Below are 27,218 nucleotides of genomic sequence, written 5' to 3' on the forward strand. Positions count from 1 at the left end.
AATGATATTTCAGAAATATCATTAAAACCATGTCTTAAAACGCGAAAAAAATGCGTTTTGGTTTGACTTTTAAAGAAAATAAACACATTAATGCGTTTTTGGTTTGAAAATAATGCAAAAACCTAAAATAATGCGTTTTGTCACAAGTCATTTCTCTAAGAACAAAAATTTTAAATTCGAAAATTAGTTTAAATTTGAATTTAACGTATAAAATAAGGAGAAATAAAACCAAAATCTGTAAATCGAAAATTTGGTCGTTAATGCTTTTGTGCTTTGCACGGCAGTACTTCAGTCTAGTAATCTTAGTTTAGTTTGTGCCGGTAGCTGTTGGCTCACGTGGCATAAAGGGCTTGCCAGTTGCCACCACCCGAATACGCATTGTAACCCGGCCACCTGATTTGAAAGCATTAAAAGTAGGGAGAGGACTTGATCCAAAGGTGGTGACTTGAATAATAGCCGAGCTGATTATTATTATTACTTATGCATTGAATTATATGAGTTAGCCAAACTTTTGGGCGCCCGGCAGATGAGGCCGTTTTTTGTATTGATTTTTTCAAAACTTGGCTACACTGGATTAGCAGACGACAGTCACGACACATTTATTTCGTAACTTCATAATTTTTAGAGTTGATAAAATTTTTTGGTATTCATACTTATTTAAAAAAGAAGAATAGGTGAAAAATAACGGTGAGGATTAATATTATTCTTTATGTGGAATATTGTAGAAGATAAAATTCGAGTAGGGACGTACTATTGGACTTAGTCTGATTGCAAGTCGTCACCAATATTCAACAATTGTCATTTTAAGCCTTGATCCCGGTTACAGTGGGGTTTTAGTGCAAGGAAATTTGTCGAATGTACCCTTACTAATATCAATCAATGCTAAAATTATCTTATGGCGTTTTTCTTTGGGTTAATCCAACTGCTCTTGCCGCGCTTTAAAAATCTTTACGGTTTTCATTGGAAATAGAGCATATCCTATGGAATTTAGAGCAAGTTTTGAATAAATATTAAAATCGTACATATTGATATTGATAAATCTTGTTCAATCATTAGGGAAAAATTTAATACCTTGCTATGCCTATTTATTTCAACTGAAATACTGCTGGCAGAAACACATTATAAAATTGTGTGTGAGTTGAGTGCAGTTCTGTAGTAGCCCAAAGAAAAAAACTATTCATGAGAGTCATTCCTGGTCAAATCAACAAGGTTCAAACCCCTCAAGTCACAGATTTCGATGAAATTTGGTGAACTGGTGTAGTTTAGCATAAAATAATCCCACGTAAAGTAGTTTTGTCTAGAAATTTTTTTTATGGGTGTTATAGGGTTATAAACGTTTTTCACATTTTCCCGAAGTACGTTGTATTTAATCACGAAAATGATTATAACTTGGGTTCTATTTGATGTAGAGATGTGCTCTATGGCTCATTTTGAAGGCAATGAACCACAAAATACACAATTTTTTGAAATTTTGAAATTTGAAAATCACCCACTGGCTGATACCCGAAATACCCCATTTTTGAAAAATTTCTTTTTAGGCTCAATCAACTTATTTGGTAGTGTTACATAAAATAAAAAAGAGAAAACTTGGTGTATTTGACTTAACCCCAAGTTATAGGCAATTTTCGTGACCCCCACCCCAGGTGATTTAGGCCTCTTTTTGCTTGGTTACTCTCAATGGTGGTATCTATAATACAGCTTAAGAGATAATTGTAATTTTATTATTTGACTTAAAAGTATTTTTCCTTACGAAGTTTTTATGATATTTTAATTGTTGGGACTCGAATTGCACTTCAAAAAATATTTAATTATAAAAATCTGTGAACTATATACATAGTGAAATAAAATAAGTTTAGCTTCAGTTTCTACGCTACAATTTTAATCTTGCTTCGAGAATTTTCGTAGCGTTATTCGCTTCTCAGTTGGAAGTTTCCATAATCTCCCAGTAGTAGTAGTAGGATTTACTATTGAGAGTACATCAGTAAGTGAAAATCTTCCTGCGTCTTCTTGGCTGGGATAGCGAAAGGAGGAGGCTGGTCGATGAGGATTGAGAAAGCACAAGTTCAGTTCTTCGTACAAATCAATCTTTTCTATCACACACGCTAACCACCATTTGCTCTTGTGCTTCACAGAAACGAATCCACGAATAGTTGACCAGGGTAGGTTATGTTCGACAGTTTCTTCCGCATGGTTGAAAAAATATTTGAAGAAGACAATAGTCTGGCATTTAATGTAGTCGGTGATGAAGGAATAAACGAATGGAAAGAGCGTATTGAGTTGATACGAAATGCGGTTGCATATCGGAATTTTAAATGGGTTTCCATTTTGTCAACTTCTTCCAGTGTAGCCTGGTCCGAGACCCAGTGGATTGCCTGAATCGCATCTTGAACAAGAAATGTGTAATTTTCAGAGAAATCACCAATTACAAGAACTCTCATTAAGGACTAGATTAGCTTTTCTCTATTGCAAATACTTTTGATTGTTCCTTTGCAATAAAATCGTGCGTCAATAGTTCCTCTAAATTTTCAACTAATTCATCTACAAAGTCGGTAGATGGTTTTTTTAAAATATCATAAAAACTTCGTAAGGAAATCCCTTACCAAAAAACAAGTTGGCTTTTAGTTTGTATTTAGTTGGTATACACATTTTAGTTGGTATTAAGTTGGTTTTAAGTTGTCAGCATTTTTCAATAAACTAGTTAAAGGGGTAATAAGTGGATATTAAGTTGTCAGTATGGTTTTAGTTGGTAATAAGTTGTTTTTATGTATGGTTTTATATGTATTTAGTTGGTATTTGTCCCAAATACAAACTTAAAACCAAGTTCCTAGACCACTTAGTTTTTGGTAAGGGTGGGTACAACGTACTTCGGGAAAATGTGAAAAAAGTTTATAACCCCATAACACCCATAAAAAAAATTTATATACAAAATTACTTTACGTGGAATCGTTTTATGCTAAACTACACCAGTTCACCAAATTTCATCGTAATCTGTGACTTGAGGGGTTTGGACCTTGTTGATTTGACCTGGAATGACTCTAGAACATTTTACACCATGCACTACTTTTTTCATTTTTGTGGGGATTAATTTCAATTGAAATGATATTACCCTTACCAAAAAATAAGTTGGCTAAAAACCACTTAGGACAACTTGTATTTCAGCTTGGTTTTCAGTTTGTATTTGGGACAAATGCCTACTTAAAAATAACTTAAATCCTCTTTATTAATCCACTTATTTCCAACTAAACTAGAATCAACATTTACATTTAACTACTTAAAAGCAACTTAAAAATATTATGTAATTTCCTGACTGCTAAAAACCAACTAATTATAAACTTAGCAGCAAAAGCAGTATTTTCCTACCAACTGAAAACAACTTATTACCTCTTTAATAGTAACTTGAAATATGCTGACAAATGAGCCTACTTAATACCAACTCAATATCAACTAATAATGTGTATACAAACTAAATACAAACTGAAATCCAACTTATTTTTTGGTAAGGGTAGTTTATTATATAGTTATGATAATGCTTTAGTTCTTTATTTCACACAACAAAAGGTTAATGATCAATCATGTCAAGACAATTTGCAAGGTTAACATAAATATTGAGAAATTTGAACTAAAAAATTGAACATTGAAATATGGAACTATTGAGGGTCGACGTATACCAAATTGATAAATTAAACATTTAAACAGGTTAGAATTTAAAAAACAATCTAATCAGCAAAATTAAAAAAATCAGAAAGTTATTTTCAAAATTGAGAGGGTTTTTGGATAGTTTTCAAATGTTTTGGTCGCAAATTGCTATAAGACATAGTTGTTTCCCATAAATAAAGTTGACACATTTGGAAGTGACATAAGTTATGTTACATCCTGTGAACATTTAAGTAAATACCTTTAAGGCATATTTTGACACATTATATTATTACATAGTGATACTTCATAAGTCAATGTTATAGTTTTGTGTGGAGGTGCTTTCACACACAATGGTCAACTGCAGAATGAGTTTCACATGTAAACTATACACTTTGAACTAGCAGTTTAACGTTTGTTTAAATTATTTATTTTGGGGGAATTTAAGAGTGTGCTGTTTGTTGCTGTTAATTAGAAATATCTAAAAAATGTAGAAATGGTAGATTTTAAAAAAGTATGTCGTTAGCCATTTGTGATGCATATGATGTGCAAGACTAATTCTGCATTTTGGATGTTACACAATCTAACACAAGTTGAAGACTTGATCAACAATTTCAATGACCACCCTGACTTTATTTGAATCTATTACAAAAAATTCAAGCATACCCAAATTTCAATGTCGAAATATCCTTAAGATTCTTAATTATTACCTAATTTTTTTGCAGCGTCTCATAATTTTTTTACTGTAGGTGTCTATAAAACTTGCAGAACGGATTAATTGAAAAATGGCTGGCTACAATGGTCATGCTGCAAAACGACAAAGAACCGATGTGGATGGAAGGGTGAATATTTGTTTGTTTTTTACTTTAGAGGTCCCAGAAGTCTGAACTTTTAAGAGTATATAGCTCTTGTATATGAGAAATCCTGAACAAACCGGTTTTAGATCCATTTGCAGTTGAGAAGGGCTTTATTAAAGTGTCTATTGGTATAAACCTAAGTATGCCCCTTACCAAAAAATAAGTTGGCTAAAAACCACTTACGACAACTTGTATTTCAACTTGGTTTTCAGTTTGTAATTGGGACAAATGCCTACTAAAAAATAACTTAAATCGTCTTTATTAATCAACTTATTTCCAACTAAACCAGAATCAACTTTTACATTTAACTACTTAAAACCAACTTAAAAATAATATGTAACTTCCTGACTACTAAAAACCAACTAATTACAAACTTAGCAAAAGAAGTATTTTCCTACCAACTGAATAACAACTTATTACCCCTTCAACTAGTAACTTGAAATATGCTGACAACTTGAGCTTACTTAATACCAAGTTAAAATCAACTAATAATGTGTATACAAACTAAATACAAACTGAAATCCAACTTATTTTTTGGTAAGGGTGGTATTGTCTATTGTTTTAATGTAAATTTTCTGACCCAAATTTTTTTCGGCCTGACACACTCGCCCAGTTCTGACTTGACTTGTAACCAAACTGAGTAGTATATTATCATCCTTTTTGGTAATATACTTTACATATGCACAATATTTTTGAAAATAAGTTTTATGATAATTTTTTAAAGATTGTATATTTATCAGAATGATGTTACCTATGGTATAAATGCATAAGAGTATTAGTATTTAATTTAAAATACCTCTTTCAACCAAAATACTTTTGTGTTCAAAGTATCTTACAAATTTAGTCCATATCGATATTTGGATTAATTTATTTGGAATAAATCTTACAGAAACATGATACTATTTGTAACATCAAATAAGTTGATGAAATACTAAATTAAATATTCGGTTTGCCCAAATTTGAGTTCAGTTATCGGTCTAATTTTAATTGAAATTCAGAAATGCAAATTTAATTTAAATGTGGCAATCTATATCAATAGCGCCCAAATGATTAGGATAATGCAATTTACAAATTAACAATAAATTATTTTGGTGGTAAGTATTATTTCTGAAGGTATAGTAACAAAATTGTGAAATATTGATAAACAAACCCTTAACACAATCTAGCCTCAGCAATAATTATGAGTAAAAAACCCTTTCATGTTCTCAAAAATTAGGATAGTTTTACATTGCGACTTGAAATATTGATGTGGGATGGGAGAGCTAGGGACTACAATTTATGACCATGAAACGAATTATATGCTCTCAATGAATACATGTGATGTTTCAGGACAGGAGCTATGGACAAGACTATTATGGGAATAATCGTGGCGGTGGTGGTGGCGGCGGTGGAGGAGGAGGAGGAGGAGGAGGAGGTGGTGGTGGACGATTTCCAAAGTAAATTTTTTAAGTTATTCCACATATAAGTGTAAAGCTCCATGTTTATAAGGGATCAGCTAATTTCACATTTTTGCTACTAGGTTTATTAAAAGCTTAAGGGTAACTGACTCTAGCTATGTTAAAATCAATTTTTTTGTATGTGTTAGTAGTCGATTAAAAGGGAACGTATTCTAAATCGAAAATTTGTTTTGGCAAGTACACCTGCTAAAAGTTGCTTTAACATAACTAGCGCCAATTAAACCTGGTGCCAGAAATGTGAAACTGAGTAATCCACAATAAGTATAGAACTTTATACTCCCTTTTAGAAGTAAGCTAACCTAGATGTATATAATGTTGTTTTCTTGGAACATGTACTTTCGCAGGCTGTTTTTATATTAGTTTTTGAAAACTGTTGAGCTTAAATAGGAAAATGAAAGTTATTGTAATTTTTGACGGTTATGCAAGAGGTGCTGAGTTTGATACCAGCGTGTTTCACTGGGTTAAAATTCGGATCAACTCCTGTGTAGAGTTTGCAAGTTCTCTCCCCACTCCATAAAAACTTGTAGTGGTTAACTGTAATAGTGAGTGTAGCGAGCTGTGGGCTCACGTGGCATGAAGGGCTTGCCACCACCCTCCTACGCATTGTAACCCAGCCACCTGAATTAAGGGCTTTAAAAGTCGCTCGATGACTTAGGCCTAAGGTGGTGCCTGGGTATTAGCCTAGCTGATTATTATTATTATAATTATTATTATTATTATTATGCACATTGTCAATTTTGATACAGTGTATGCTTCCACAGTCTGGCAGGAAATTCTTGCACATTGAAAATGTTCTTGAGCCTCTGAAAGTACACATTTCATTTTTATGGCCGAGATAGATACTTCTCTCCTAAGATATATCATTTATATTATGTACTTTTGCTTTTATCAATTTTGAAAATACTAAATTACTAATACACGTACGAGAAGGGAGAATATCCATGCACAGCAATAATGTCATTAAATGTTTGATTTTAATTTTTTTAAAAGAAAATATATTTTAATATTGGGGCATATGACCCCAAAATCTTCACGCCATACTCTCCAATTAGGTATATTGAAAATAGAACAGCCTTAAAAACCAAATAAAAAATAAAAAACACACAAACTAGGTATATAAAAGTAGACACAATTCAGCGCCGGTGCACCGAACAACAAAACCAAAAATTAAATAAATAAAACAAGGGAAAGTAAAGTCAGAAAACCTTGGTCACAGGGAGGTTATTATTTCCATGTCACCTGTGTGAACAGCTGTCTTTATACCATGTCAGCCACTATTTCAAGAGAACATGAGATGATCCAATCAAATCTTGAATGGCCTCCCTTTAATTGTTTGCTTTCCTGTAAGCCTATTTTTATAAATACCACAAAACGTATCAAACTGATATTTTAATGTACATATTAGGAATGATGATGAACAAAAGGCAAACCATATTTTACTGATAACTATCATAAATCCTGCATACCCAATTACAGTGGTAAGTTCTGATTATCACCTTTTCATTGTTACCTCTTTTTGACATGGAGATTCACCCTTTTAATAGGATGTAATACATACGATATGCTCTCCCAGCGGAAAGGTTTTGAGGATAGTAATTTTTAAAAAGAACGGAGTGCAAGCCATGGTTGAATATCCTTTGATTGTCTGTGTTTTTGTGTTGTACTTATTTATAATCAATTACATACATTTTGAGAAGTTCTGTGGAAGTCAGACATTTGTGAAAAACCTGTTAACTTCCCAGAAAAAAGATTTTGGAATTATTGAAGTCAACTCAAAAATTCTAATTTGAGGTAACTCGCAAAGTTTTTCATGGATTATAGTAAATTTGAATAATAAGGAATAAAGTTATATAATATTCAAATGATTATTTTTAAAAGATAATTTTAGAAACAGGTAATTAGTATTTTAAAACTACTAATTGCCAGTAAAAGCTGAAACTGGTCTGCTAAATTATCTAGCTAATAACTTTCAGTCAATATAAATAGAAACCTTAGCACTAACACGAACACTTATCATTGTAATTTTTGAAATTAGAAATATTTTGATTTCAAGTAATTCATTGAAAATTATTGTGATTTCATTGATGCTGAGGACTTTTCAATCATTTTTGATAAAATTTTAATGTAGTAGAGTTTAATTAGAGACCACTAATTCTTTAACAAGACAGTCTTCTCCAAAAGACCACATATAAGAACAGATCTGTTCTTGAATCTACTATTCGAGTTACTCTTACTTTTCCTTAATTGATTCTTAAATTTGATGGTGTTGATTCCGCATCACGAGCCAAAGACTCCTTAAATGGTGCTGACATTTATTCAGGATGCTGTACTCTAAAGATAGAGTATGCTAAAGTAAGTATTTTAACTAGTGTTGGCCAATATCATAATTTAACCGATACTGATAGCGATGTTGATTTTGATACCAATACCTAACTGATTATTACTGATACTGATATTTTACGGGATGCGTGGGTTACACACTTGAAATAATTGCGAACCTAGCTGCGGTAGCTGAATTAGCAAAGCCAAAGGAAAAGGTTAGTGGCGCCATCTGCCTAATTTTTTAGAAAATTGGTTTTAATGTATCGGGAAAAATTGGGATAGGTATTTGGTAAAATCGGTAACTTAGATGCGAATCAATTAATCGGGAAAATAACTATAATCAATAACGCTATCAAATCGGTTTCAGCCAATCAGTAATTTTAACTGTGACAGGAAATTATGTATATGTACTTGGAATCTCTAAGTCTCCATGGCCACTACTGTGCTGTGTATTCTGCTGCAGAAACGTGCACCGTTCATCTAAGCTGTATGTAAATTAACAGTTTTCTTCCAATTCATACTGTAGTTATTATTGGTAAGAAGCAACAAATGCAGAAATCATTTATGACATTCATTCAGCAATTTTACCAATGAAGTTCTTTGAGAATTTTAAATGGTCTTCACAAAATTGTTAGTTTTCCCCATAAATTTCGCAAATGAGGTGTGCAAACCCAAATCTTCGTTCACAGCCGCTTAGCCATTCCAAGTGTATACATATACAGGGTGTCCGATCCATGGCGAATATCTCAGAAACCGTTTTCTCTAGGAATTTTAATTTTTATGTTACGTAGCTCGTGCAGGGGGCCAAAGAAGAATGATAACCTCGATAACTTTGAACCATGTCTTAAAGGTCATCCAAAAACTATCTCGAGAACCGTAAGTGTTAGAAAGTTGGTTCCAATTAGAAAATGTTCCCCATTATGTTTTTTGCCTACATAGCGTGAACATGATCGGATTTGACCAATAGTAAGTCAAGAAACATTTTACCAAAATCACAAAGGTCGTAAAAGGGAAAATTGCAAGACAGCGCTAATAACTCCAAAACAAGTCGTGCTACATTATCGAAATTTGCTAGACAATCGCATCATAGTAGGAGTTTTAATATTGGGAAAATTGTAAGCCCTTGAACTATGTTCAAGGTTATACTAAAATTAAACTCCAGAACCATTAGGTTTAGAATAAAAATTCCAATTAGAAATTATAATTTCAAAACTTATTTCAAGTTATTAATACATAAAATGTGACGAAGAACAACTTTCTAATTGGAATTTTTGCTCTTAACTTAATGGTTCTCAAGATAATTTTAGTATGACCTTGAAGACATGGTTCAAGGTCATACAATTTTCCAAATATTAAAATTTCCTACCATGATGCGATTGTCTAGCAAATTTCGATAATGAAGACATTTGTTCAAGGTCATTGAGGTTATCATTCTACTTTGGCCCCCTGCACGAGCTACGTAACAAAAATTTTTAATTCCTAGAGAAAACGGTTACTGAGGTATTCGCCCTGGATCGTTTTTGGTGGACACCCTGTATAATTTCCTTTGTTCATAATAAATATATACAATGTAAAAACATGCTACACAAATTTGAGGTATAATTAAAATAATGTAACCTAGTAGTAAATTTATGCTGAGCCAATGAGACAATAACTGATATTTAAAATTTGTAAATTTTACAAATACCATATTTTCCTAATTACATGAAATACCAGTTCCAATATGGATAGCTTTGATTAATTTGGTTATATTTTTCTAGGAAGAAATTTATGGTATGTGACTAATTGTAAACCAGAGCTTTATTGATCTGAATTGGAAAATCCATTAAAGGCTTATTATTATTATTATTATTATTATTTTTATTAATTCATTTTAAAATTTTATTGATAACTTCCTTTAATCAGTCTTTAAATAGTGATAATTTAAAAAATAACTTCTGATGATTTAAGTGACTATTTTAAAATTAAATTCTTATTTTTATAACTGACGTATCCTGGTGTTCTATTTAATACGTCTTTTGAAATTAAACAATTGTAGAAAATCCCATGTTTAATTTACCAGAATGGTGTTACTAAATATTTAGCACACCCCTGCAAAATCTCAATTAATAAGGGCACTGAAATATTAAAAGGTTTTTGACTAACAAAATTTATGGCATTTTTAAATCTTAAATTAATCCCGGCTATCAGATTAACTATTAGATTGTCACAATATTACAGCTAATTTTTATATCAATTTTATAAAATATAATGAAATATCAATTCGAAAGTCCGATAAATGATAATATTTTTAATGGATTTAAAAGTGAATGTTATACGTACATTTACAATGCTAATAAAATATATTTAAAGTAATTTTAATCTAAAATCAACAAGTTTTAAAATTGTTTGACATTTCCTTCTAATATACTGAAGTTAATGTTTGAAATTTTTTGGCATTAAAATTGTCGTTGATTTTACTACTTGATAGTTTAGTTTTATTTACCTCAGATCTTTTGGTCATATTTGTTGAAATTTTTTTTGATTATTTTCAGCCAAATCGTTTGAATGTCTACAAAAACGATAATGATAGCTGGGACTATACAAATCCTAGTTTAGGTAAACCAGGTGAGTGATGTTTGAAAGTATATAGTTCCTCTCAATTCAAATTCAAAAATTACCATTATTATAGAAACATACACATTTTAAAGTTTTAACTATAGTTATAGGTATTTTTCATGTGATTTTACTATACATTTATTTTATAAGAATATTTTTCTTAGTAAGAATTTTAACTTTTGGGCTTTTAAAAAAAGATGCCACTCTAAAATGTTTATAAAATCTCAGAATTTTTTTTTGAAAATTTCTGTTTTTAACAGCAAAATTTGTCAGATACATTTTAAAATCTTAAAATCGTTTTTTTGAATCTTCAAAACAATCACAATTTCAATATCTTTTGTTTTTTATGTATAAATCCTGTAAAAAAATTCAGAAATGTCAGACACAATTAATACAAGTAAATCTTTAATTGAGGTAGGTAGTGTGCTTTTTGGCGAGGGGCAGATCACTTTCTTCATTATTATTAAAATGGTTCAATCATCATTAAGTTTTTCATCTTCCCTGCTGTCCCTAGTGACAGTGATCTGCCCCTTCGGCATGGTATCTAAATGTGATATAAAAGCTCACCCGAAGTTTTTGCGCAAAAAATCTCGAGTATATAATGTACTGATTTTATTTTGAATTTGTTGATTACAAAATTGAAAAATTAAGCAGTAGAAATTTCCATGAAAAAAGGTACAGACATTCATGAGTTCATGACGCAACAATTTAATCAAAAATTAACTTCTTATTTTTACCGTTCAAGTTCAATTTGATATGGTATTGCAGAACATATCAACACAAAAAATAATAGTACCGGTAACAAAACAAGATTAATTCATGATGGTTAGGTGAAAATTTACATCTTTGTGACTTTACATAAAACAGAAGCAAAGTGTACCTTCTAAAAAGTGATTTCAACACTGAAATATGGCAAAATTTGATCACAGAGCACAAAATATTACGATGAAACAACTGCACAATACATAATCGATTTTTTTGCCAATAAAAATAACACGTTGGTGCACATATGGTCGAAATGAGTAGCTGGGAACATGAAACTGAAGTTTGTTCAATCCAATGCATAACATCTCAAAGAAAAAAAGCACAAAAGATGAAACAAGCACAATTTACATAAACTGAAATACACATCGAGTCAACAAGTGTGCTAATGTGATTCAACATAACATGAAGCAGATATCAAGGATAAGGGATAAACAGCGGTAAAGAACAGAAAAATGTGCGGCCGAACCATAACACCATAAAACCACAGAGACATTTCAAGTTTGCCTTATCAGAAATACTTCACAAATCATTATAAGACACTGGAAACTAAGATATCAACTCCGAGCATATTGCCTAAATTTTTTAACGAAATATTTGTGTATTTAGGCTGGTGTGAGGACATTTTCAAGTTTGGGAAATTATGTTCACGGAGACGTTCAGGAAATCAGTTGATTTTTACCATCAGCGTTTGGTAATGATGTAATTCTTTAGTGTTTTTAATTCCTTGAAAATCACGGTTTATAAACATGAAAACTTTGATATTATGTACACAAAGTGGTTACATACCGTAGGTATGCGAACATAGACAACATTTTCGTTAATTTTTTTTATTCATAGTTTAATTTCTTTGAAAATATTTTAAATTTACTGGTATGATATTTCATAATACTAGGAAAAATGAACAGTGAAAGACCCGCTTTGCTTCAAGAACCGAGGGGTTTCGGAGGACCAGGGGGTTATAATAGTGAGTGTTTTTTTTAATCCAAAACTTACTGAGTGGATGCTTCAGTTGTCCTTAATACTCAAAGTAGTGTTTGTTATCGTCTTCATTTAATTAAATGAGAAGGCAATTCGCTTTAGACTTTCAGAGAAGACTCCACTCGGAAATTAAGCTTCTACGCAATACCCTCGTTTTATATTAGCAAATCATTGAACTATGCTTTTTTTTTCCCATTTACTACGTAAGCATTTGGATGGCCTGCCAATAATAGTGAGTCAATTATTCTAATTTTCTCGCTAAATTAAGAATTTTCTTTCAAAAAGCAGGTGAATAATTAAATTGAGTTTTGCAAGCATTAGAAAACTAGACAATAGCTTGCCTGAATAGACTTAATATAATATTTACCTCCAATTTCTAAAGTTTTGCTACATTTTAGTTTATTGACTTACGTACCCAATCAAGCACCAAAGACTATTATGCATTTTTTGTTTATTGAATTAATAGTATACCAAGAGTATACAAAAACAGTAAACTCCTCCCGACCTTAAAAAATTAAATTAGCCTGGTATTTCATTGGTCTTCTGATGACTGCAGGTTGTCTCAACATCAAGTCATTCTCCTGAAGTAAAAATAAATGTATTCTTGGTACACTATGAAAAGTTAAAAAATTTCTTATAGCATAAGTAACATAATAGCAATAAACTGAGGTATTTTAAGTTGTGTTGACCATAAATATGCCAAAACAATAATGATATTACGGATAAAATTAGTTAGAGGGAATTTCGTGCGTGTAATTAGTTTTTTTTACTATTTCCCTACTCTTGGCAAAAATTAAAGCTTGGTTAGTATAAGGTTATAAATATGAGGCAAATTGGATTTATTTAGCAAATTGAAACAAAGCGAGTATTGATAATAGTTCATTTTTTGTTGCAATTCAATTTTCAATAAGATAGTCATCGAAACATTATTGTCCGGAGAATATTTCAATTAATGATCTTCTATTATGTTACTTATGTTTATAGGGATAATGCAATGCTTAAGTTAATTAAATTCTATTTATACTTGAAAAATAAAGTACAGAAATCATCAATTTGATTCCTTAATCAGGAATAAACTTTTGTTAGTAAACTGAAAGTATCCAAACTTTAAAAAAAATGCCATCTCCAGAAATGATGGATTATCTTCAAATGAAGAAAATGCGTCAAGAAAATTTCCAATTACATTAAAATGGGGCAAAAGTTAACTACAGCAACCTCATCTGGTTTTAAATTTTTTTAAGCGGATACGATAGTTTTTCACGTAGATAGCGTGTGTATTTTTTTATTTTGTCCGCAAATGGTTATTTTATTTATTTATTAATTTAATTAATTGAACTTCTTTGTGTATTTTAAAATTTTGTTTTGTTTTTCGTGATAGAATAAGTATTGGCGCCGCACGTTCATAACGCTCTCGTGCTGGGGGCCCGCGGCGCGCCCCAACCCCATACTAAAAAAAGCGATGGTCCTTCTATAACGCAACCTAGAGGACAGTACCTAGGCATACCCTTCCAAGTATTGTCGGGCGTGTTAAAAATTTGCCCGTATATCGCACGGCCAAGGGCAAAGTGGGGTACGCGACTGGGAATAATTATAGTAATTGTTAGATTAAACTGAACTCAAATATTTAAAAAAGCCTTTAATATGCCAAAAAATGAACAAATTGTGAAATGGCCCAAAAAAGGGAAAATAATAAAATAAAAAAATAAAATAAGCGGTTGCGGCCAAAAAAAGGCACCACAGCTAGAAATGTCACGTTGAGATAATGCGAATCAGCAACGCAAATAACAACCAGAACTTAGCTCAATATTACGTGGAAATTATTCCAGAACTTAGCTCAATATTACGTCTAAATTATTCGTAGTGAACAACATGGCTACCGAAACTGCAAGTGTCGGCGAACACATGACGAAAATAATAACAAAAATCGTGGAAAGCCCAAATAAGGAAAAATAATAAAATTAAATAAAAAAAATTAAATAAGCGGTTGCGGCCAAAAAAAAGGCAGCACAGCTAGATAATTGTCAAAATTTAGAAAACTTGTAATTTATGTAACCGGAATACCACGTGGAAAGTATTTTTTTTACAAACTACCCGAATACTACGTGGAAATTATTAGGGTGAACACACGACGAAAATAATAACAAAAAACCTGAAAAAACAAAAAAATTTCAAAATTTTTAAATTAAAATAAAAAATTAAATAATCATTTGCGCCATTAAAAAAATAAACACGCTATCTACGTGACAAACTCTATCGTCTCCGCCTGATATAATTATAAAACAAGATGAGGTTGCTGTAGTTAACTTCACCCTTAAAGTGAATTCTATTTTTTTGTACTTATTTTCCATTTATAAATCTATAGATATTAAGGGCTGTTCACAAATTACATAACATGTTATTAAATGATGAGGCAGAGGATCGATAAAATGCTATCACATAATTCTATAGAGGAACCTAAGTTTTCAATTCATTTAAGGAACGCTAACAGTATCATACTTTTTTTTCTGCTAAATGTAAATCAATAAGTAAATTAGCTTAATTTTGAAAGAAATTTAATAATTTAAGGCTTCATGGTGCTATTGTAATTCAAAGTGGGATTGAGCCTTTGTTATATAAATTTGGGGTGGGGTTCTTACCAAATGTTACTGTTCGTTACAAGGGGTACGTATTGAATAAGTTGATTTCTACTTAATTTGTGAACAACTCCTATCCCAAATAAAACGCGTACGATCACTGACTTGAGGCGGTTTTCAATGGGTGCTAGTTGGGTTACGTAATTTGTGAACAGCTTCTAAACTATTTAGGCATTTCAATATGTCTTTTAAAAAATATCTTCATCTGCTTTTTAAAGGTTTTTTTCCTAACTATATTTTATGATATGACCTGAATGCTCTTACTATTTTTATTGGTTTTATTTCTTGTTTGGTTCACCTGTCCTAAAATTGGCTTTGGTTTGGAATGGTAAAGGAAACTAAAACTATTGCATGTACCTGAAATTGTATCCAATATTTATTTTTGCACCTTTTCAATCATAGAAATTTGTCTGTCTATTGAATTATATTGAATAAATGTTGTAAACCGATCCTGGCTTGCTTGCAATTATTTTTCTTGACAAATAAAAATTTTTACTACGCATTTATTTAGAAGTGTTGCTATTACCAAGGGACCTGAATAATTACAATCTTTCATTAATTGTAACTATGTAGAACACTACTTGTTTCAGTTGAAAATATTTAATGTATCTCTTATGAAAAAGTATCCATTTACACCATTGAATCTGCAAAATTTCCCAATAATATTAATCAACTTAAATTTACAAATTAAATTAAAACAAGACCCTTTCGTAAAACAGTTCTATACTGAAAAGGATATCTCAATAAAAAGCTTTAATTATTGTTAGTATTATTATTATTATTATTATTAATTGATAAATACTGTTTATTAATTGATACTGTTTATAGTCCGTGAGCCAAGTGAAAATTCAAGTAACAATCGGTATTTTCAGTAATAGTATAACTATGTGACCACCCAAGCTATTCAAGATAGCATTCATTTCAAAATGGTGGATAAGGCTGACATGAAACCACCTTGGAATTTTTGACGCCATGTTGTAAAGTGACTTCCAAATCAAAATGTGTTTTTTTTCACCCAATATCTGTTCTTAGTTAAAACATGGTTACCTATAAGCAAATATGCTACAAATTATCATGTATGTCCTGATTTATGGTCAGTTATGATTTTTCAATGTCCATATTTTCTTACAAAATTAGCTGATTTGTTTCATTTTCATTGTATGATTAAGTAGTACAAGATATGTCTAGATGTAGACAAATTTTTTTTAATTTTTTTCAATTTACTTTGGTCAATATTAAGAGGCTTGTTGTACAACAATCACTTGACTAAAATAACACTATGTTGAATTGCTAATTAGTTATAGTGGTGTTGATACAGTCACCAGAAGATAAGAACAAGAATCTGTGGGCTTATGCTACATTGATATAGAAACGCTATTTTTGGATAACTTGTCATCAGAAGTCAAAGTATTTAACACCAAGTGTCTGATAAATATTTATCCAGTTTTTCAAATGATTCTTCTCCTTATTGAGGATTTTAACTGACATTTTATAAATTAAAGATAAAATTTATTTCATAAAAAATACAAAATGTCAACTAATAGCATTTTCCATTTGACTGTTCCCAAGGGCTCGAGATTGTCCCGATTAACTTTTCATATCCTATTTGCATTCTTGGATCTTATCTGATCAATAAATGCGTGTTCCATTTATTGCTCTAGAGTGTTCCGAGATCACTTGAAACTGAACTGCTGATTTTGAGCAAGTTTTTTGCTTGTTCCAAAGCTCTCTGGGCAATTTTTAATTTATTCCTTTTCAACTATGGAATAAATAGCTTGAATTTTTGAAATATGTTCTATTTCTCTGTCAATGTGACATCAGTTACGTCAGTGATGTATTTAGAGTGAATCTCAAAAAGTCAAATGGAAAACGCTGTAAGTGAACGATATTTGTAGGTTTTATACATGCTCATGCTTTTCAGACTAATGCTTTTATGTCAGCCTGATCCACCATTTTAAAATGGAAGCCATCTTATATAGCTTGGTGATAGGCAATGCCATCATGCAGTCTCTATCACATCTAAGAAGAATGAATTAACATTAACTGAAAATATGAAGGCAGCTCAATTTTCATGCTCTGCTTTACCGAAGAAAAACCATAACTCATCTTTTCGCAGCTAAAGGGACAAAATAGCGAATGTGAAACGCACCTCACCTGTCTCATAGTCGCAAGCTCTTTCTCTCTCTCTCTATAGGTGGAGAATATGGTTCGTAACTCACGAAAACAGTGGCTTACATATTCTCAGTTAGCATTAATTCATACTTAAATATAATGACCTTTTCCCTGAAAATGTAAGTGTAAATTTCACTTCCCAGTTTGTACTATACCTTCCTGTTTTGGGCTAATGTTTTTTCTGCGCAATTGAGATGATTGATGTGTATAACGATGTATACTTTTCTCATAAACGGTGAATTTTAAAACGTCCATTTGAGTAGTGTTTTTTAGTAATGTCATATTAGAACGTAATTTCCGTATAGAATTAGGCTTATAAATTAGTAAATTTTGACGCAAACATTTTTTAACCTAAGATTTCTCTTTTGACAGGAAATGAACAGCGCAGTTCAATGAATGCCCCAGCATTTAGCACAGCTGCTGATCGTGGAGATTCTTATGATAATTACTCTAGTCCTGGACCCAGGAATCATATGGGTGGTGGCTTTGGCGGAAATGACAACTTTGGACCTCAATCAGGACCTCCAGAACGCTTTGGTGGACTGTCTCCAAACGACAGATTTGGCAGGTAAATATAATGATATTGGGTTCTTAGAATGGAAATATTTTATTTATGTGCATTGTGAGGATGATACGTATGTTCTTTAGTGATGGTTAAAATTTTGCATTCCAATGGTAGGTTATTTTTCCATGAGATAGAAGATTAGCATGTAAAAGGAAGTGTTAAGTTTTATTGTAAGAATGGAGTTTTCCTTGAGTTATGCAGTTAAGTTGTTTAGCGAATAATCTTTGACCAAATCATCTACTTTAAGCTAGGAGGAGTGCTCATTGTAATATTTTTTAAATAATTTTTACTAAAAAAATCATGTAGTTTATTGATAAACTTTATTGTTAACTCATATGGTATAAAAGTACTCAAGGTGGATTTTGTTTTAGATTTGTGAACCACGATATGTATGACGACGGCCCATCCCCAGGTCCTAGATTTACTCCAATGGCAGGACCACCTCCACCCGCCGGAGTTCCTCAACAAGGCGCTGTCATGATGGTTTATGGCTTAAATCCTAAAGAAATAAACTGTGAAAAGCTGTTCAACCTTTTCTGTTTATATGGAAATGTTGTCAGAGTTAGTTTTTGTTTTTATCAATATAGTTCTCAAAATATGGATAAAGTGGTATTTATTTCTGAAATTTTTTGTTATTTGTAGGTGAAATTTTTAAAAAGCAAAGAAGGTTGTGCCATGGTGCAACTAGGTGATGCAATTGCAGTAGAAAGATGCATTACAAATCTAAACAATGCTAGTTTTTTTGCCAACAAAATGCAGCTCAAGTAAGTTGAAATTTTTAGTGAGATGCACATAAGCCAATATAATTCTTTGCAGGATGAAATATACTAGTACCCCACCTGTATGAATAGGCATAAGGCTTAGGCTGAACCTGAAATAATGAGCTAAAATTTGCTTGGTCACTGTTATAAAGGGGAAATGGAACTACAGACAACTGTAGTGGGGCACCTATTGATGGATATATAGAAAAATTAGAAGGGCATACACAGGTTACGTCGTTAGTGCAAGGCAGTTTTTGCAAGATCACAGGCAACAGAATGTAGTAAAGAGTATTGTTTTTATTACTTTTGTATTAGGTTTTCTAAACAAGCGTTTTTGAATGATGTACAAGCTCCATTTGAGCTTCCAGATGGTACTCCTTCGTTCAAAGATTTCATGGGAAACAGAAATAATAGATTTACCAACCCTGATGCTGCTGGAAAAAATCGAATTTTACCTCCATCTAAAACTTTACATTTCTTTAATACTCCCTATGGTTTCAAAGAAGAAGATATGCAAAAAATGTTCACAGAGGGCAAAGTTAAAGATCCTAAAACCATCAAATTATTTCCTTCAAAAAGTAAGATCTTTTTATGAAAAAATTCACAACTTGAGTTATATTGTAAACTTGATGTAAAATATACTATAGAAATCCTGAAATTCCAAATATACTGTAAAATGTCAAAGTTTAGAAAATTATATTTATAAAAAAAAATAATATTCACTGACGTAAATATTAAAAATTTCAAAAAGTACCTAAATCCATAAGATCCAACGATAAAAAACCCGAACTTGGATATTCAAATTCTAAGAATCTAATGAATATCAAACTTAATTTTGGTTATAGCTGAACGAAGCTCATCTGGTCTAATTGAGTTTGAGAGTATCTCTGATGCGCTGGAAGCTTTGGTTGTATGCAATCACACTTCTATTAATAACCCAAGTAAGATATTGTTTCAACTTTATCACATCCCTTATAAAATATAGTTAGTAAAATTTCAATGAAAAATTTACCCAATAAAAATTTTGCGGGATTTAAAGGATTTGATACCAAGATTTGACTCAAGGGATATTGAGATTTCAACCTACGGGGTATTGAGGTTTCAACCTGCGGGGTATTGAGATTTCATCCCATGGGGTATTGAGATTTCATCCTATGGGGTATTGAGATTTCATCCCATGTGGTATGGAGATTTGACTCAATTAAAATTTTATCTGATTAATTTAGTATTGTATTCAAAGTTAAAGTTTTTCATAGTGATAGATACTTCTTTGCCAGTTTCTTAAATATTTAAATTTTGGGTAAAATGACCCCTTGCTTTGCTACTGAAAAAGTCTTGCTTTTTAATTTTAAATGTAAACAATTTTATTTTCTAATAGGTGGAAAGTTTCCTTTTATTCTAAAACTATGTTTTTCTTCAACTGGACCGAGGTATTAAGCTACAAGTGGTAGTAATATCATTGTTGTGTCAAACTTTTAAATGGGAAAAGATTTTTTGAAAACTTTTTTAAGTATTTTTTCCAGTAATGTGAGTTAGGCATCAAAACTATCGTAACATTAATCATTCTGTAGATCATATGCAAATAAATTGATGTAATTTTTACATATTATAACTGTTTATTTATTTGTTTCCACAAAACTCAATTAGCATAGATTCAGTTTTTAGGCTTCCTTGAATTTCGGTAGTCAAATATTTAGTAGCATGAATGTATTCATTCTACCCATGAATATGGAACAGTACCTTATACTGATTGTAGACTTATTGTTTATAGTGCAACTAAGAAAAAAGGCTTAAATAAAGCAGACCAAAATAATTGCTAGACGCTATAGCCTTTACAAGTTACCAAAACATGATAATTTTTATCATGTGTAACCACTGATTTCTTTATGTATAAAATTTAATTTAATAATAGGCCTCAATATGTTCACCACATTATTTTTGTAAATAAAGTAAAAAATTATCTATCGCACCTCTGGTGGAAAAACTAAGAAAATAAAGGGTTAAAAATTACATTATGAACAACTCATGGATTAAGAAACTAACAAGGAGACGACCGAAGGTGATTTTTCACTGATTTTCTTTAAATTTGGGGGATAAGTAGACCTTTATGTAACTTGAAATTTCCCAAAAGGAAAAGTTCCGACGGGCTATAGTTTTGCCATTGATTACTTAAAACCTACTTTCTCCTATGGAAATTAACATGGAGGAATCCCAGATTTTAATGGTCCCCCCCCCCCCACATTAAAAAATTTTAAATATAAAAAAATAAATTATATTTAAAAAAAATTGTACATTGGGTAATTTCAGGTTAATTTGGGTAAATGCATGTACAATAACCAAATTGGGTAAAAACAAGTAAATTTGGGTTATATTATTTAAATTTTGCCAATTTAATTTCATTTTCCTAAATATAGCTACTTTACTTGAGTTAACCCAAGTTTATCCAATTTAATAGCATTTACCAATGTTACTGAAATAACCAAAATTCAGTCAATTGGTAGATCTTAAAATCCATTTTGCGCACGAAAATACGCCGCCATGTTAGGGTATAAAAGTAGAGAAATATGCCTGCTGTACCTCACAATGCTGCCACGCGCAAATACATTATTTTGAAATCAATAAATTTTACTTGCATTTACCTAATTTACACATTTTACTAATATTTACCAAACGTACATTTACTCATTTTAAATAATATTAGCCAAATTTACTTGTATCTACCCAATTAGCTTATTTTATCCCAAATTTACACGCATTTACCCAAATTAACCTGAATTTACCCTATGTAAAATTTTTTTAATATAATTTATTTTATTTATATTTTAAAATTTTTACCCCCCCCCCAATTTAAACAAAATCAATTAAAATCACCTCTTTTCTTCTCTTTGTAAGTTAAAGCAACTGTTGTCTCTATAATTGCCACCTGTATAATGAAAAGGCCCCTGTTATTAGAGATGGCCATGAATCTATCGGAATCTTCGAAAAAAATTATATATCCCATATAAAATATATTGTAAACAATTACTATAATTGAAGTTTTTGACAAATTTACAAACGAGCCAATCAACGCGAAGCATACTTTTATGTCCCGCCTTTTGGGTCAAAATGTAGCTTCAGCGTCTTTTGATTTTGACGCTAGCGACATCTGTTGAAAAAAGAGCTACTTCACTTAAAGCTGACACTTGCTTTAAGACTACTGATTTTTTCAAAGATTTTCCACCTATAGTTGATTGTATTTAATTGACTGACTTCACTAGGCCTCTTTACCTATTGTTTTTAGATTTGTTTTCTGGTGCTGGACCCTTGTGTAAAGAAGTAGTGTATACTTGTAAGATGTTCCAATAAAATATATTATTTGAAATTAAGGATAGGTTCTTTGGTCCTTAACCTGCTTTCTAAATTTAAACGAATAGTAAATAGCTTTTACTAATCCTGAATTTTAAATTTATACTCATGATCAAGATAAATTAATTGCTCAAAATTATTCTATATTGATAACTTTATTAGAAAAAAAACCATTACAAGCTAGATAATAATGAATTATTTCTTTTTGCCCCCGATAACACTGACAATGTCAAAGTCTTTTTCGGTGATGTTCAACATTAATGAATTAGTGTTCAGATAGACCCTGTTCTGAGACTGCGCAATCTGTAAATGGAAAATGGTAAGTTTATAATTAAAATTATTTTTGCATACTCAAGTCTTTATGTTACATAAGTGTGTAAATTAATGAAAATATTAACAGAATACCTTAAAAATAATCATACACAGAAATAAAACTTTAAAACAATATATACTATGCTGGTGCTACACCTCAACGCGGCTCCTTGCAAACGCTCATTAAGATGATCGGACAAAGATCACACATAAGGCCCAGTAATTTAGTTGACTAAAAATGTGTGGTCATTCTAGAAACGGCTAAGTAAAAACCAGTGTAGAAGAGAGTCGGTGCGTGTATAGGCAGAACTTTAAGCAGAAAAGGGGAATCATTTTCCTCTTGAAGGTGAGGGAACCCTAGAGATAGTGCTCCACTGAGTAATAGATTGAACGAAGTAGAGCAGACCTATAATTTTTACTCTTAAACTCTTGACACACTGAGATGAGTGAGTGGTAATTAGCCTGACAAATGGGTTAAAAAAATCTAAGCTTACACATTGATTTTACTGCATTTTATACTATTTTGTTGATGTAATATGATAAAACTAAGTTTTCAATGCTTTGTAAAGAACTGTAATTAGTTTTCCATGTTCAATGAGCTGTTTTATGAAATTAACTATTTTTATTAAGCGAAGTCCGAGTGCTTTAGCAGTAATCAATTCAATATTGAGAAGGCACTTTCCTTCAAAAATTGAGAGAAAGAGATTACATTAGGCCTTAATTTTTGGAATTAGAGTATAAAAATTTATTTTTTCGAGTATAGAGCCAAGCTTTAAAATGTTATCAGAGCTAATAGGCTTAGCTTAAAAAGGGGGTTTCAAGTACTCGAAAAATTAGGCTTTGCTGTATTTCATCAGAACTTGTACTTTCATCAGATGAGGAATCATTTAAACTAGAATCTTCACTTTCATCACTAGGTTCTATTTCTTCATTAAAAGAATATTTACTGCCAGAGCTTTTACGTTTATTTGAAGCCATATTTGTTAAGTCAAAATTAATAACTGGCCATACAAGGGATTACGACAACAAAAAAAAGTGGACTGATGAACCGCCAAACTACTGACAATAAACAGCTTCACTTTCGTTTTCTACATTTAAAATCAGTGACCAATCAGAAACAACTAGGACTTGTACCTCACCCAATAAGAGATCTCGCGGGAACAAAGGGAATTCTTTAGTAGCTTTTCCCGCCATTTGTAAAAGCTCGCGAGTAGTGCTTTGGTATGAATAATAGTTTCCAGTACTCGCACATGCCTAGCTTTCGGTGAATGTGTTAGAACTAAGTGACTATCAGAGAGGACATAATCTGAAGACGTCCGCGTGAGACTTATAAAAAGAAGCACATTGTAAAAAGAAACAAAATTAATATGTTTGAAATTTAAAATTATTAATATAAATTTATTTTAACGTTCTGTTTCAGAGAAAGTGTTCCTCCAAATTTTGGATGTTAAAATAAATTTCTATTGTGAACTTTAAAACGTTTTTACATATCATTACTAATAGGACTGAGATTGGAGTTTAATAAAATGCCGTCCATTTCCCAAAATTTAACATGTGGAAGATAGCAAATTGACGCACTTATAATTTTAAAACTTATGTAACCATGATACGTACTGTTCTAGCAATACTTTGAGCAGCACGTATTTTCCTGAGTTTCAAGTAACCAGGATTCAAAGTTATTGCTTCTCCAAGGTAAAAAACACAATGTTAAGGAAAAGAATTTCTCAAAATGAATAAGTGTAGACATAGTTTAAAAGGATATCATTTTAGCTGAGTCAGCTTCACCCTCGGCTTGAACTATTTTTTGTTGACGCTCTTGTTTAGCTTGTTCTACCACGAAAGCAGCCCGTTGAGCTTCTTGCTGAGCGACTTGTTTAGATTCAACAGCTGCAGAATACTCTTTGCTAAAACTCAGCTCTGTTAAGGAAACATCGTCTAGTATAATATTGAAATCCTGAGCTCTTTCAATTAGTTCTTTTCTAATAAGAAGGGAAACTTGTTGACGTTGTGTTATCAGTTGAGATGCGTTAAATTTTGCAACCACACTTTTTAAAACCTTAAAAATAAAGAAAATTTTCAAATTAGTTTGAAATTAGTGTAAAATATTTTTATACAGGTTGGAGCCTGCTAATGATATGTAAAAATGTTTTTACATTATTTCAGCAGTATTTCTTAATTTCTATTATTAAATTTAAATTTTTTTTTAAAAGTAGCCATAAATTTTAAGGTGCTATTTGCCATGTAATAAAATAGGACTCGGTGGTGGTTCAAAGTCAGAAAAATCAGCAACAGCGAAGGGCTGGGGGGCACTTTAGTATACATCCTCAACTCATGAATATAAGTTCAATTGTGTGGACTGTACTACAAATATAATTTACTTAACTGTAAAGTAGAGCCCCCAAGCGGGATATAGCTAACTGTGAAGTAGAGCCACCAAGCGGGATATAGCTAACTGTGAAGTAGAGCCACCAAGCGGGATATAGCTAACTGTGAAGTAGAGCCACCAAGCGGGATATAGCTAACTGTGAAGTAGAGCCACCACGCGGGATATAGCTAACTGTGAAGTAGAGCCACCAAGCGGGATATAGCTAACTGTGAAGTAGAGCCACCAAGCGGGATATAGCTAAATGTGAAGTAGAGCCACCAAGTGGGATTTACATAACTGTGGAGTAACGCCACCAGGCGGTAACGCACCAATAATAAATAATAATAATAATAATCAGCTAGGCTAATACCCAAGGCACCACCTTAGGCCTAAGTCATCATGTGACTTTTGAAGCCCTTAATTCAGGTGGCCCATAAGAATCCATATAATTGGCACTGAACAGCGACGCACATTCATTTCGCTCCCGTGCTGTGCCCCCAACCGCCTTGTCTATAATCACAGTGGGTGTATATAGAAATCCCACTTACTGACATCGTAGCTAGTGAGATCGTACCATAGTATTGTCTTAACAAACATCAATGTCTTTATCAAATCTACTACACTTCATGACATTTATATATTTTTATATTCACTGAAGTCCATTAACCAAATCTTATTTCATGAGTACTACCAAAAGTAAATAGGGGTAGAAAGTCTATCACTGCCTTCAGATTTTACCTTCCACCATGCTTGACAGCTTTTTTAAAGAGCTAGTGATCACGTTATATTTCTAACCAATAAGGATAGCACATTATGCGCGAAGTAGTGCATTTGTGGTATTCCGGTCCGCGCTCAAGATTAAAATTTTGAATTTTATTCCCTGACAACCATGTCACCGCCTCGCGATTTCAAATAGTCTTTCTGTCAAATGCTGACCATTATTTCCTTCAATAACGGTTGATTTTAATTAATAATTACTATATCAATTGTAAAATAAACAAAAAAAGCTCGTAGCTATAGCTATTATTTCAGTTAAACTTGCAAATTGTTAGGCCTTAACATCGTAGATTTACCAATTAGTCCCGATCTCTGCTCTTAGATGGCGCCACGCTCTCCACAATTTAAGTGAGCGTTAATCTAATTACGGTTTATTTCTTTTCAAAAGTTGTGTTATTATTTTTAAAATGTCGCATTTTAGTTTCTATCATATATCAATTTTATTTAGGAACTAAATTAACCAAATTATCGAAAGCAAAAGTTTAATATTCACGTATTTTATAGAGAACTATTTTTCATCGTGGCGGAGTACAACCGATACCTTTGTGTCCCTGTAAAGAGGCGAGGGGGAAGTCATTTCCGAAGCCCAAAAATTTTACCCCTTAAATAAGACGTCATGCGGTTGGACCCAAGTGCCAGACTTTCTCCCCCTATTTACTTTTGGTACTACCGTAATCAGGCCCTATACTTAAGTATAGTCAAGGGCCCTAAAACTGGGAATAACTCACTTCATTACAAATGGAAGGTAGAACTCTTTCATCGAAATCTAAACCCAACATTTGGTAAATATAAGGTAATTTGATTGCATCTGGTCTTGCAAGAACCCTCAGAGATATGTTAACCATTTGAAGGTCTGAATCACAAATACAGCAGATATTAGCATTTTTATTGCAAACATTATAACAAAAATTTAATGCCTCATACCAACCTTTACTCCCTGTGGGAGAAGAAATTTTTCTTGGTTTTGCACGGATATCATAAATAATTGGATATTGAAACCAGGGAATTCTAAATGCAAAACACTTAAGATACGATTTCATTATATCACATGTTTAAGAAATACCTAAAGTGCAATCCTTCAGAATATACATCTTTCTGTATCCCGCCAATTCTGTTAAAGATTATAGAACGATGCCCACCATCAACTGTTAAATTGTAAAATAACATTTTAATAGTTATATATTATTCGTTTTCTTTCACATGAATTGTGTACCTGTGTACAAAGATTGATTGAGGCCATAGGCCAAGCCGCCGGCAGCCACAAGGAGCTTTAAGCCAGTGCCGAGACCTGCTGGGCCTTTGTTAAATCTTCCAGCTAAGTCTTTAAATTTGTCAACCATTCTCTAGATTTGGATGTTAACTTCAACTAAATTAAACGTTAGGGTTGAACTAGACTGAAATTTAGAGTTAACTTGCGAAAATAGTTTAAATCATTTAGTGGTTTTGCGGCCTGAAACTGATGCAATAGGCGCTTAAATAAAACTTCTTCCCAGAAATTGCCAAGAAGTAATATTTCCAACAGCCAGGACTCATATGTTACTATTTATATAGTGCTTGTTGAAATATTAGAAAGATGGAAACTTTCTCGAATTTAACATCGGTTTTTTGCTAAGCCTTAACATTATAATTTTAATTATTTATACCATAAGAGGATGATAATAATAATAATATTATCTTC

The 27,218-nt window shown here is 31.9% G+C and overlaps 2 protein-coding genes across 11 annotated transcripts; one reads left to right on the plus strand and one right to left on the minus strand.

Moving 5' to 3' along the window:
- The first annotated feature begins 554 nt into the window (after window positions 1-554).
- LOC149926062 (heterogeneous nuclear ribonucleoprotein L-like) lies at window positions 555-20,319 on the plus strand. 10 transcript variants are annotated; one of them, XM_090159649.1, is made up of 15 exons: window positions 555-687; window positions 4,383-4,475; window positions 5,820-5,926; window positions 7,353-7,425; window positions 7,492-7,576; window positions 8,202-8,299; window positions 10,804-10,876; window positions 12,525-12,596; window positions 12,819-12,842; window positions 17,788-17,983; window positions 18,352-18,541; window positions 18,623-18,744; window positions 19,057-19,319; window positions 19,587-19,682; window positions 20,120-20,319. In XM_090159649.1, exons 2-15 carry the CDS (start codon window positions 4,419-4,421, stop codon window positions 20,176-20,178), a joined length of 1,515 nt encoding a protein of 504 aa, XP_090015775.1. In that variant the 5' UTR covers window positions 555-687; window positions 4,383-4,418; the 3' UTR covers window positions 20,179-20,319. The 10 variants fall into 10 exon arrangements, with proteins under 10 accessions (XP_090015775.1, XP_090015778.1, XP_090015779.1 ...); XM_090159650.1 differs by having other exon boundaries at window positions 578-687; window positions 4,359-4,475; XM_090159651.1 differs by lacking the exon at window positions 555-687 and adding an exon at window positions 3,860-3,887.
- Window positions 20,320-22,222: 1,903 nt separating this feature from the next.
- Phb2 (prohibitin 2) lies at window positions 22,223-27,027 on the minus strand. Its single transcript, XM_090159660.1, has 7 exons — window positions 26,754-27,027; window positions 26,604-26,685; window positions 26,469-26,548; window positions 26,269-26,393; window positions 24,161-24,454; window positions 24,013-24,090; window positions 22,223-22,389 (listed from the first exon to the last, which is right to left on the minus strand). Exons 1-7 carry the CDS (start codon window positions 26,878-26,880, stop codon window positions 22,282-22,284), a joined length of 894 nt encoding a protein of 297 aa, XP_090015786.1. The 5' UTR covers window positions 26,881-27,027; the 3' UTR covers window positions 22,223-22,281.
- Between the last annotated feature and the right edge of the window lie 191 nt (window positions 27,028-27,218).

Source organism: Leiobunum rupestre, chromosome 10 (assembly GCF_980474605.1).
Source record: "Leiobunum rupestre chromosome 10, qqLeiRupe1.1.hap1, whole genome shotgun sequence".
Lineage (NCBI taxonomy): Eukaryota > Metazoa > Arthropoda > Arachnida > Opiliones > Sclerosomatidae > Leiobunum > Leiobunum rupestre.